At 41.5% G+C, this 12,698-nt stretch overlaps 1 protein-coding gene across 1 annotated transcript in view; it reads right to left on the reverse strand.

Moving 5' to 3' along the window:
* Positions 1–609: 609 nt before the first annotated feature.
* The window catches only part of AFF3 (ALF transcription elongation factor 3), a 273,134-nt gene continuing 261,045 nt past the window's right edge, over positions 610–12,698 (reverse strand). Inside the window, exons 16-21 of the mRNA XM_065677143.1 lie at positions 12,003–12,139; positions 10,201–10,272; positions 7,719–7,812; positions 3,622–3,671; positions 3,277–3,491; positions 610–1,932 (exon numbers count right to left, since the gene is read on the reverse strand). Of these exons, the coding sequence (XP_065533215.1) occupies positions 1,811–1,932; positions 3,277–3,491; positions 3,622–3,671; positions 7,719–7,812; positions 10,201–10,272; positions 12,003–12,139 (690 nt within the window). The 3' untranslated portion in view covers positions 610–1,810. The remainder of the gene's footprint in view (positions 1,933–3,276; positions 3,492–3,621; positions 3,672–7,718; positions 7,813–10,200; positions 10,273–12,002; positions 12,140–12,698) is intronic.

Below are 12,698 nucleotides of genomic sequence, written 5' to 3' on the forward strand. Positions count from 1 at the left end.
GCCCAGCCTGGCTTGGGGCAGAGCAATTCCTAGTAGCTACCTGCTGAGCTGCTTCAAAGAATGGGGTGAGTGCTCCTAGTCTGAGCAGTAGCTGGAGTTATGGTACACAGGGCTCAATGTGCTCTCAAGCCTGCTCTTTACCACAAGGTACAGTCAGCCTGTTACCAAAGACGTTTAGCTCAGAAAACGTGCTGCAGGGTTTGGTACTTTTTTTCTCAAAATGCAGCTCTTCAAAAATGGGTGAGGAAAAAAAAAAGGCAGCAAGGACCGATCAATCAGCAATGAACTGTATTTTCTGTTGAGAGGGTCTTTTGTACTCACATTTCCTTAATATATAAGTAAATTAGATTAGGGAACAACAATCAAAGGGTCCAACCAGTGACTTGGACAAGAACACACCACTGAAAGTCACCAGAGCTGCTCAACTGAGTAAAGGCTGCAAATCCGATTGCAAAAAAAAATATATTTTTTTAAATTTACAGAATTTATTTTTTAAAGTACAGAAAACTAAATCTGTGAAAACCACTGAAAATGAACAAAAATGCACTGAATGCAAGCACAGTTGAGATGAACTGGCCTTGACCTCAGCTGACCCAAATTAAACTCCAATTATTGTGGGATTAATTCTGGCATGAAAAACACAGCCTGTCAACAGGAACTGAAAACATCCCATAAATCAAGAAACATTAAAGCCTAGTTGAGGATTATGCATGAAGAGTGAGAGGATTATGATAGGAAACAGTTCTTAGCCTGACGAGCAGCAAACTCAGCTTCCCAGATAAAGGAAATAGCACGTAATGCTCTCATACAGCCTAGACGAAAATGCTGCAAGCTTCTGCTAGATGAGGAAAGGTATGAAAGTAAATATCTGTGGGATGGAGCCTTCCCATGCAAAGCCAACAACTGTTACAGATATCTCTCTGTCTCTGAGTGTATGCAGCTAAATTAACACATTTTCTCTACTAAGTGGATTGCAGTTTGCCATATTTTTTCATTTATCTGTTTACTGTCAGTAACAGATTGCAATTTTCCACCATCTCTTCAAAGCTTTTGCTGTCAGTGTATCTGTTTTCAGGCTTTTTGCTTGATCCTGTAGGTTATACTGTTGGTGAGGATCTGAACAAGAGGTAAAGTTATTTAAAAAGACAGGAGATAAAGAAATGCATGCAATTTGTTGAAACTTATTGCACATGAAAGAATGCCATCTTTCTCCAACTTAATGCAAGCTACACAACTCCGCTGTGTGCTCCAGTCGAGAAGTAACAGAGAAATGACACATTAATATTGAAGCTGCTGTGATGTGTCCATGCTCGCAGTATGACTTCTCCATGTCTATGATTTGCCCTCACTCATTCCAGTTCAGGAAAGCCCTTGTTTATGTGCTTAAGCATTGCTGAAGTCAATGGGATTTCAATGCAAGCTTAAAGTTAGGAATCTATTGAGAGCTTTCCTGAATAGGGATCTGTGCTTATTGCACTTGGTTTAATCAACCCATGAGATTTTGGTTTCTGAGTTTTTCAATACAAGAATAGAAAGGGTATGCTTTGTGCATTAAGATCAGTTCTTTCTAGTATTTCTAGTGTATGAAAATGTTTGGAGAGCGATACAGAACAATTCATTCTGAAGAGACATCGTATATTGTACATATGTACACATACATGTCTACACTCAGAAAAATTTTACTCAATATTGAAGAAAGAGTCACCTTTGTTTGGATCAATGCTGTGGTTGACTGTATCTGTAGCACAGTGTCCAGAATAACTGAATTATCCATGAAAGGTATACTGTCCATGTGAATTGCACACAGTCATTATGACAAGTGAGCACTATTCCGCACCCAGTGGAGTCCTTGTTGAGTGTACTGAACTAAATGCTCCATACTGCTGTGCAAGGTGATAGGTCCCATCAATGCATCCAAGTCGTTAAAAAAATCTACAGGGGGAAAAAAGGATTCAGCATCAGAAGAGTGAAACTGCATTTGCTACTTGTCACCCTTTAATAGATTTTATTCTCTTGCAAATTGAGCCAAGCTGAACATTTCATAGGAATGAAAGTTTAGTGCTGGCAAGATTAATTTTAAAGCCCTGTGGTTCATGATGTTACAGGCTGATGCACAACAATTTTCTTTTTAAAGAGCCAAGCAGAGAGTTCTTCAGCTTTGCTTTTCATTAATTTCCACTGAGTCTTGATAAAGCAAACAGATGCTGGGCAAGATCTATTTGGAGATTAAGGACAACTAAATCAAAAAGCCTACACACAAAAGTCTGTCTATACATATGCTAGATATTTAAGCTACCACAGCAGAGTAATAGAGGCCTGTGCAACATGGTCAGCCCAGCCTAAAGAATAAATTGGCTAACTAGCCACTAGGGGCTTAATTCAGTTGCCTACTTAGAGGCAAGTTTTATGCCCTTTGAGATGCTCTCAGGCAGTTGATACAAGCCGGACAGGCAAATCTTACACAGCAGACTTCAGCAGTGGGAGTGTAGGTAAGGATACCTCAAATAATGGCATTTGGCAGCTATGGTTAAAAACTGAATTGTATTCCAGTCTCTCAGGGTGAATTGGGCAGCCGTCTGAACTCTGCTGACTGTATTGAACAAAGCTCCATCAACTGCAATGACAGATAAACCTGCCTGCCCCAACTCATATATACACACCTACATTTCGGTATCATCATTTGGATTTGAATCCTGACAATGCCACTGCCTTAAATACATAATTTAGCCTGAAAACCAAGCAATACTTTGCCGTCAAGTCTGATGTTGAGGAATTTATGCATGGAAACCAGTTCAGCTGAGAGAAGTTTGCTCTTAAGAGGGAGCGAGATGCCTTGTTCCCACCTGTGTCTGCTTGGATGGGGGCAGGGTTAGGGACTGTTCACTCCTTCTGCAGAAGGGAAATGTGTTCCTACTTTTTGACATGGTGTGGCTCAACACATCCCATTCAGCTCCACAACTTTGGGAGGAAGGCAGCTGCCTTGCCTGCCACAAACCTCTCTTTCCAGAGTGACACAGATGGCAGTGAATGCTACCCACAGCTATGTCTGTCAGCAGTCCTGACCAGCCAAATAAAGAAAAAAAACCCAAGTGAGATAGCGAGACAGCTATCAAAATTGCCTTTTGGGGCTGTTTTGATCAAACTATGAGCAGACTGAAGAAAAAAGACACCTCTGCAGTCTTACTTTGCAGACAGGATTCCTATCAAAATAATTACTTTCCTGATCAAAATCATGTGACAGTCTTCTATAATAGTCCATTGCCTTGACTCGCTCACCTCGGTTTTCCTTGGCCAGGTTGTCAGCCATTTCCCAGTAGTCATAGCTGTGCAGGATGCTGTTGGTGATGCTGACATGGTTGGCAGCCATCTGATGAATGCGCTGTGGTATGCTGACGATAGGAGATGGGGAAGGGGCCCCTGTGCTCCCCTGGGATCCTACAGAGCTGACTGGAGAAGGGCTAGGGGACATGGGTGATGGTGTTCCTGTGCTCCTGGAAACAGACATTAATACAGTTACTTGAAAGGTGTTGGGATTAAAACCATGAGAATATCGGAACACACTGCAGGTAAGAAGATATTATTTCTGACTGCCAAGCTAATGTATGTTTCTGTGCGACTTACTTTCCACTGGCACCCCAAGGAGATGGGTTCTGGGCAGCTTTTGATGAATTCTGTAAAGGAAAAAGTAATTCAGAAGGCAGATAATTTATATAAGACTATGACAGGAATTACATTAAACAGTATAAAAGTAAAGAAAGAAAAAATTGTGCAAGTATTTAAGTCTCATGATGCAATAAACCAGCTCAGCCTGGTTTGGTGTTATGATGAAGCAGTGCTGCAGCACAGACTCAGATCACAGTCTATTAAACACCCTGGCATGGGGACTGATTAAGAAAACACATTAGTTGGAATGGGAACTTTTCACAGAAATGCTGGGAGTTCAGAAGAAAGTGCAGCTAGGACTCTTTTTGAGGTTTAGGCTGGAATTTCTTGTGATAGAGAAAGCCAGAAGGCTTTCCTCCTACTCTCCTGTCCTCAAAGACAAATGTCATTCCCCTAGGACCTGCAAGACTGTGCAGGACTGCCTGGCTGACCACAGGGATGTGAATCTGAGACTTCTTCAGCTCAGGTGGGTGTTTTAACAACCAGGCTCAAGAATCTTTCTCACGATTGCTCCTCTTGGAGCTGTTCCTCTTTGTCTGAATACAGCAGCATTCACAGTGTCAGAGAGACTGCCTTTGTACACTGCTGTTTTTTCTAGCTGAAGAAAGTTCCCAACGAACCCCCCAAAGGGGACATTAGATTTAGTGTAATCTCTTGTGTACCTGCAGTCGTTAAGACTCTCACTGGTACAGCGTGCTTAGGCTAAAGAATGTCATTGCTTGGGGACTACATTGTATAAGCACTACATTTACAGAGCAGAAATTCAGGTGTCTGTGATAATGGAAATTATTTTAGTAGTTAGTGTGCAGGAGCTGGTGGGAATTTTCTGGCAGGTTCCTGCCCATTTGACCCGGGGGAAAACTCTTCTCCTCTCCCAAATGCAGTGACTGATTTAATCCCGGGCCTGTGAGAAAGAAGGATGTAGAAAACAGAAGTCTATGAAACAAAACTTTTCTAGTCCATCCCATCCCTAGCCTCTTATTCAGGAATGGCCAGTCTCTGATCCTGCAGAGGAAAGTGACCTCCTCACGCTCTCTCCTGAAACCACACATGCAGATAATTGTGTGCTTCCTTTCCTTCTTGACAGCCATGGGAGACCAAGTGAAGTTCTGCACCTTGAGAACTGTTTTGATATTTGTTTAAATGCAAGACTGCAGATGTTGCAAGCTGCAGGAGCTACAAGGATTAACAGAACTACAAAAACTCTTGTGTCCCATCCATGGCTTACTAAGGAAAAATGATAAACCAGGGGCTTCAGAGCTTCACAGATTTCGAGGCCAGGAGTAATCCCTCAGGACACTCAGTCTGCAATTTCTCTTTCCCACCAATCATGGAACTTTTACGAGAAGCTAAGTGACATTTAGAATTTATTCTATTTTATCCTTTTTGAAAAGGATAGCTAGTCATATAGAAATCCTAAGACTATTTATCTTTCTTGTCCTCCCGTGTCCTGCTCTAATGTTTAGTAGGCCTCACAGTCAGAAAAACAGATTCTGTTTCAGGGTTTTAGGATTGAATTTTCTTACCTTCAGTGCTAGCTTTTGGATTTTGTTATCCAATGCCAGCAAAACTGCACATTGCCTGGTATTATCAGCTCTGTTTCCCTATACACAATGATCACACCCTCTCTTAACCTGTTCTGCAGTAAGCTCGACACATCTCCTTAGCACTTCTTCTGAAAGTTTGTTTTCTCAGTTTTGACGTGTCCTCTGAACTGCTGCTTGTGTTCCTACACTGCTCATGTGCACACTGGCATTGGCTGCATTTTAGCAGAGATCACATCAGTGCTGCATGTGCCCTGGCATTCTCTCTGCATTTTGACCCTGGGCCTTCTCTATCCCAGGTAAGTGGTATGAAAAATAACCTTTAAAGTGTCCCACAAGGGTTCTTCCTTCAATGGGTTTTCCTTTTTTCTATTTTCTTGGCAGGAAGGGTTAAAGTGTGAAAAGTTCTCATTTACCATCCTAAATAGAACCAACCTGGGAATCCTCAGCATTTGCTCCTCTTACAGAATAACTACTGGCCTTTGTCTTTCTAGTGTAATGGAAACCAAGTATATGTTATTTATTTGCAGAGTTGGAGGCACAAAAATACAAAAATCAAAGTGGAGTCAAGGGTACTTCAGCTGTAAATGTAAACCAGCCTCTGCCTTACTGTACAATTTACCACACCTTTTTTCTCATGTTTTAGGTACATTGCTCCAGCTTCCTCTCAATTCTGCACCACAAGGCTGGGGTAAGGATTCTAAAGAGTGTAATGTTGTAAGGGACCCCATCTCTTACCCCACTTCGCTTACTGCTGTCCATTCTCTTGGTTTCTTTATGCTCTCTAATATGTCTGGCCCCAGAACATCTGTGGCTTCTTTTTAATTCTCCGCTGCATTATCTATTTTTTTTTATAATGGAAAGAAAATACTTAAAAGGAGATTTAAATAATATTTTTTTTCTTTTCCAAAAGAAAACTGTGTATAATTTTCCCTGCAAATGTGTGTGACAAGGCTTAAAATCTTTCTTTGATTGATAATATATGTGGAAGTTCTTAATGCAGTCAGCATTTCACATCACTTGGTTTAGAAAGCTTTTAGATACCAAATATGAAATGAGTGGAGAATTGGCTTGTTTTCCACTGAAAATTATAGCAAATGGATTTTTTTTCCCATTTTTACTTTCAAAGGTGAGAATAATTTCTAATGTGAAACTGCACTATCATTATATCAGCAGGAGCTCTGCAAAAAACAAGCTCATCTTGGCTATAGCAAAGTGTAAGTCCATTTTGTGTTTGCTGTGAAACAGTTTCTGCCTGCTAGTATGAGACATTTTACATGATTGAGAGCCTGACCATCCTGTTCTTCATGCAGGTATTCTCTGAACTGGTAAAGAAGAATAAAGTTCTGTAATAGGCACATATTTCTTCCCCCTGAAATCAAGGCATTGTTAGAGAAGCATAACTTGTTGAATTATATATTGCTAAATTTTTAGAAGCAATTACAGTGACTTCAATTTCAGTTTCACAATAACAGATCTGTCAATTTCCTTCACTGTGTTCATGTGTTCAGAATCTGCTCATGAGCATTTGTGCTTGTATTTGAAATTTTTTTATTAACAAAATGTCAAAGGATGGATGCTTTTCATTTCAAGATACCTCTCTCTGTAATAAAACCCCAAGAGATGATCCCTTTGTTTGAAGACAAATGGCTGCTCGGAAGGTCCCCCAAAACAGTTTGCCTTAAAGCACTTGCATGTTCATATTACTGGTTTTTTATTATTTAGAAAGATAAAGGCTAATTTTGTGTTTGTAGATCAAGTGCTGGATGGACTGACTGCTAGGTGAACTCCACCTGAAAGGTTTTGCTCTTGAGATACTTTCCAGGGAAAAGTTGCCTGCCAAATACCATGTGTTAAAATATTTCAAGTGACTTCTTGTCTTACTGAAAATAACCAGGGTGTGGACTTGGCAGAGTAGAGAATGGAAGCAGCAGCAGGTGAAGCAAACCAGGAAGGGGAAGCCAGCAGTGTCATGTCAAGTACATGGCAGGTGGTTTGGCTGCCCTCTGATGCTTTCGTGAAACTCCCACTGAAGTCAGTGTGGGCCATTCGCCAGTTCCACGAGTAAGAACATGTCCCACTGCACTCTCCTACCTATCAATTCTGCTAAGTGGAAGCCCTGCAGCTGAGGACTGATCTCGATCAAAGTCTTCAGCTCACGGGTCTAGTGGGAAGTGTAATACCGGAGGGGATTCTTGGAGGAAAATCTGTAAACCTGACCATAATGGAGCTGGATGGCACTAGACAATTGACCAAGAGTAATCTGAAAATACCTGTTTGTTAGTACACTGAATTTCTCATCCTCATGAAGGGGCACAGTGTGTATTTTGCAAAGAGGGGCACTTGTGAAGACAACAGAACTGAACAGACATCAGGCATTGCTGTGGGAATCTCTGGTAAAACTCCACTGACTTCACAGGGGAAGAACTCAGCCCAGCACACGGATGAAGTAAGATGCCATATTTCCTATAACGGCACACTGATTTAAAAAACATGCCATAAAGAATATACCTTGAAATACTCAATAAGCGCTTTCGAATACTTGACTGCATGGTCTTTCTTGAGTCGGAACATCCTCCAGTACAGAAGGGCCAGGCAGCGGTAACTAAAATAAAAGGGAGAGCAGAAGGTAAAGCATGCCCCCTGAACAGAAACCCCAATTAATTGTCTCAAAGTCTCAAGCTAACATGGAGCGGAATGCTGACAGCTCTTTGCTTATGAATTTTATCACCATTTGTTTACAGTACTTCCCACTTTGCCATGGATTCAGGAGCAAGGCTAGGTATTACAGCCAGGACAGGTCACATTGACAAAGGCTACCAGTAAGGTACTAAACTAACTGTTCTCAAAAGGGTTTGCAGGTTTGGGTTCCTAGGCCTCGACTCTTAAGTCTGCACACTTGGGCAAAGGCCTCTCCTGTCAAAAGGTCATTACAGGCCTGGAGCCCAACATATGCATTTTTAAAAAATTCTTTTTTGTAAGTGCAAAGGCAGCCTTTTTGGGTATCTTCTCCTGGGAGTTTATTACAATAGCCTGGAGCTTGTGTAATGAGCTTGAGTTATAATGGGTGTATTTTGTGTACACCCCACAGTCTCTTCCGGCAGCTGGAGATAGCTGGGAAACAGGGAAACCTCGGACCTGCCCAGATTTCACTGGCCAAGCTCCTCTGTGGGAAACCGGAATGGAGACTGTGTTGGAGCCTGGAAGCTATTCCTAGGCCACCTGCTGGATTTGTTCCCCAGAGGAAAGCAGCAGTGGGCTGAAAAACTGAATGTGCTGTACTGGAACTATCTTGCCCCTGTGCACCTCATTAGTCTGCAGAGTGCCACACACCTTTAATGCTATATAATTAAATGAGAGTAATAGCTATTAACTACAATTATACATCACTATAACTGATAATCAGCATTCAGGACACACAAACTCTTTTCTTTGCTATTGGCTTTAGGTGTACTGGTCTATTTTCTGCATCAAGAATCACCACCGCCTCTTCCCAGCAAGCTTTTTGATCGACGAGTGTGGGATTGCCCCACAGTAACACAGCTTTCGCAGCAAATATCTGACATGTTTTGGTTTTCCTTTGGCAGCGGAGCACTTATTTTGAAAGTTGTATTTAGCCTCGGAGTTAGCCTGAAGCACCAGAAGGTGCCTTGAGTTTGGAAGCTCGAGAAAAACCCACCTTCCCGTGCGCAGGAGCTGCCCAAACCTCAGCAAACCCATCGAATTAGTAAAATTGCGCTTGGAAAAAATCCCACGCAGGGCTTTTCTCCGCCTCCTGCCCTGACAGCAGAAGGTGAATTTCTGCCTTTGGCCGCTGGAGGGCAGTCTCTCCCTAATAGAAGCGGAGCTGCCTGGCAGCCTGGGAGCTGGTAGCGGATGCGGTGGCCTCGCCGCCACCACCATAACTCTCACTCTGTCACCTTCACAGGTACAGCACATATGCAAATGGTGTCAGCTCATCTGCTGCCTGGCAGACGGTGAGTTAAGATTGCTATTCATCGCCCAGCGAAGGCACCGTCTGCTTTCCCCCTCGCTGACCTTTCTGCTGAAACAGATGCAGCGGCTCCGTGAATTTGGATGTGCCTCTGCACATACCGAGGTGCTCCGGCAGCTCTCAGCAACCCTTTGTAATACGGCTTTATATTATTTTTTACCATTCTTTAGTAATTTGCCCACCGAAGTGTCTTTAAAGCAATTGCCACTAGCGCGTTCTGTGCTCCTCCCAACAGCACAGCAAACCAGTGACAAAGAAAGGGCATTTAAAAAATAAATGCATCTCTGAATATTTTATTCTTTCAAATACAAACGATTAATTAGGAGCCCTTATTTATGGAGGCTAAAGATGCACTTGATTTGGATTTTTAACAGATGGTTAATAGATGTTAAAAACACACTTGCTGATTGTAAATGTCCACTTACTGAGAATCAGTAACCATGTAATAGGTATTTTATGTATTAACCACATAGATATTAAATTAAAATTTGATTTTAATAACATTTTAGTATTTTACCAGCAGTCAGCAACCATCCTACAGCATCTAAGGTGCGTGCTTATGTATCTAGAAATCTCAATTTAGAGGGTAATCCAAAAGGCTTAATTAACACCATCACCGTATCTCCCTTCATATAATATAAACGTAATTTATGATTATTGAGCCTAAAATGTCAGTCACTAAAGAAATGACCGAGCTATTGGTACAAAAATACATCACTCATAAAAACAACAAACCATCAGGCATTTAAAAATTAATTATGCTGACATACCATAGCTGACCTGTCACAGTCAATAAGTATGAATTGCTTATTTACAGAGACAGCATACAGACTTGATACAGTGATACAAGGGCTGGACCTCCCCGGAGCAGAAAGTATTCTCTTAATTTCAATAGACAACATAATCCTATCTGGCTGTGTCCAGCATGAAAATCAGAGATTTTCAAGAACCGCCTCACTGCAGAAAAGAAGCCTTTTGAGGAAATCTTGATTTACTAACCATAATGCTGCCAGCTGTTTGTCTTCTGGCGTGGCGTTGGGGCCTGAGTGGGTTTTTAGTCTTACTGCATACCTTAAACAAAAGGAAAAAAGCCAATATGAGTTAACTGAGACAGCTTTATATTACTGATCAGAGAGCTAAACTGCCCAATGTCATTTAATCTGCCCCCTTGTACATATTTGCTCGTTACCAGACATGCATGTGCTTTTTCTGCTCATGTTTCAGAGATACTCTGCCATTAGCAGTGCCTCCCTCTGCTCTTTAAACAGCAGTAACTCCCTTGAACATCCATCAGTGCAGAGTGGAGCCTAGCTGGTGAGGCGATGCTGTCCTACCGAAATAACCTCTGCTGCTGTGGAGACCCAGTTACACAGAGTTCATGCAGAAAGGTTTTCACAGCGTTTGAACGCAGACAGCCTGCCTTGAAGCTGGTGCTGCCCTCACCCTGCCAGTTCTGAGCGTGTCTACCAGATTTGCTCCTCCAAGCAGGGCACAGCAGAGGGGAACATGTGGCTCAGAGCTATTTTTGCTCATATGACATTACATTCAAATTCTATAAATATTAAACATCCACAGAGGTAGCACGGCTGTTTCAAGAGTGTATGTGCTATGCAATCACAAATTAGTTTCTGGAAATCTCAGCTTCCAGCTGAATACCTGAACAATGGACAAGGTTAGGACAACACACAGTACTTCTGCGCTCGCTTACACAAAAATACCTGTCCCCCACAATTAGCTGCTTGTGTTTTTTCTTACCTTTACTTTCAATATCTTTGCAAAGAGTTGGTATGAACATCTTGTTTCAACAGGCATACCTAGCAAAGCCCTTATTTTTCTGAGCTGCAGCAAGTGACATCAACAGCAAATCACACTACAACACAACCACAGCTACACACATTATTGAAAGCTATGGATCTGCAAACAAAATTAGTTTCCAGAGTTAGGACCATATATTTACTATCATGAGAAAAGACGGGGCAGAGAAAGAAAGAGCTTTCTGCCTTTTGAAAATAAAAAGAACTGCAGAGATGGGGTGTGCTATTCTCTTACTGGAAAAAAAATATTTGATTTTGTTTAATAACCTTCCAGTCAGAAAGCTGGCCTGACAATGCAGCTTTCTCCGCTACTGGGACTGGGTTTGTTCTCTTGTGGAGAGCGGTCACTCAGCTGCTGGGATGACTTTGACCTTTGTTTTCTCTACTGACACTGTCAGTAATGTTCTATTTAGTACCAGCTATAATGAAGAAATAGACTTAGGAGACAAATTTTCTTCATAGGAACTGTGGGTGGGACTCAATTCTACTGTCCTGTTTGGAGAGTCATGAAGGTGACTAAGTGTAGGGGTAGCTTTAGTGTGAGCTGGACAGCTTTTGGGACTCCATTGGCTACCATAGAAGCATATGCGCCAAATGGACCTTGAGTGTCCAATTTCCTGTCACTGTTCAGATAATCTTTCAACTGCAGTCTTAAACACGTTGCAACGTTTTGCAAACTACCACTCCATGAGAATGTTTTGGTGTTATGTATAACTATTTTTCCCTTTTGAGTAGTAAAACTTGTATCATGAAGCTTTTGAAATAATTTGCATCCTAAGTAATATGAAAAGCTTTGGTGTTCATTTGGGTGTTTTTTGTTTTGGTTTTCACTATACACGCTTTCCTGATTTAGTATCAATCACAGATAATACATACACATTACATCCCACTTGCAAGGACCTCACTTCTCCCCTCTTCCTGTATCTAAGGAAGTATGTGATAATGTAGATGAGCATGTTTGCACAGAGTAACCTCCTCCCTTCCTACCTGATGAGTTCGACTGTTTCTGAATACATTGTATAAGGGGATTTAGATTCCATTGGGCCTTGTTCCATTGCATTTCCACACTCAATAAATGATAGTGCTGCTTCTGCATAATTCAGTGCCTTTCCAAACTTTTCCACCTAGAGGTTAAAAACAAGGACACAGAGAAATAGTGTAATCATCAAGATATGGTTACATTTGATGGCATTTTCACAACATGAATTGTGAACTTGACACAAGTTGGTGTATCTTCAGATTCACAAATTTTCCTATGAGAAACTTAAAATCCATCATACAGTATGCATCAGTGAAAATCATAAGATACAGAAAGTAGGACTAGAAAAGGCAACAAGAAGTTATTATGCCCACGCTCTTGTGCCTAACAAAGGATCAACTCTGCCTAGGACATTCCTGACAGATGTTTGTCAAGGCTTTTCCAGTGCTGGAAATTCCATCATCAGGCTTTTTGTTTCAGCTTTCATTAAAAAGCATTTCGCACATCTTTGAAAATGCAGTTTTTCATCATCAGTCAACAAAGAAAGGTGATTATCTTGAACTAAGAGAACTGGAATTAAATACTTAAATACTACTAACTCTTACTCAAAGGCTTATCTCTGTTCTCATGTCTTTTTTATCCCCACCACCTGCTTGACCACACTCGCCTCTTTCAGGATTTTGCTTTCTAAATCCTCCTCCTCT

The sequence above is a fragment of the Lathamus discolor genome, chromosome 4 (genome assembly GCF_037157495.1).
Source record: "Lathamus discolor isolate bLatDis1 chromosome 4, bLatDis1.hap1, whole genome shotgun sequence".
Lineage (NCBI taxonomy): Eukaryota > Metazoa > Chordata > Aves > Psittaciformes > Psittacidae > Lathamus > Lathamus discolor.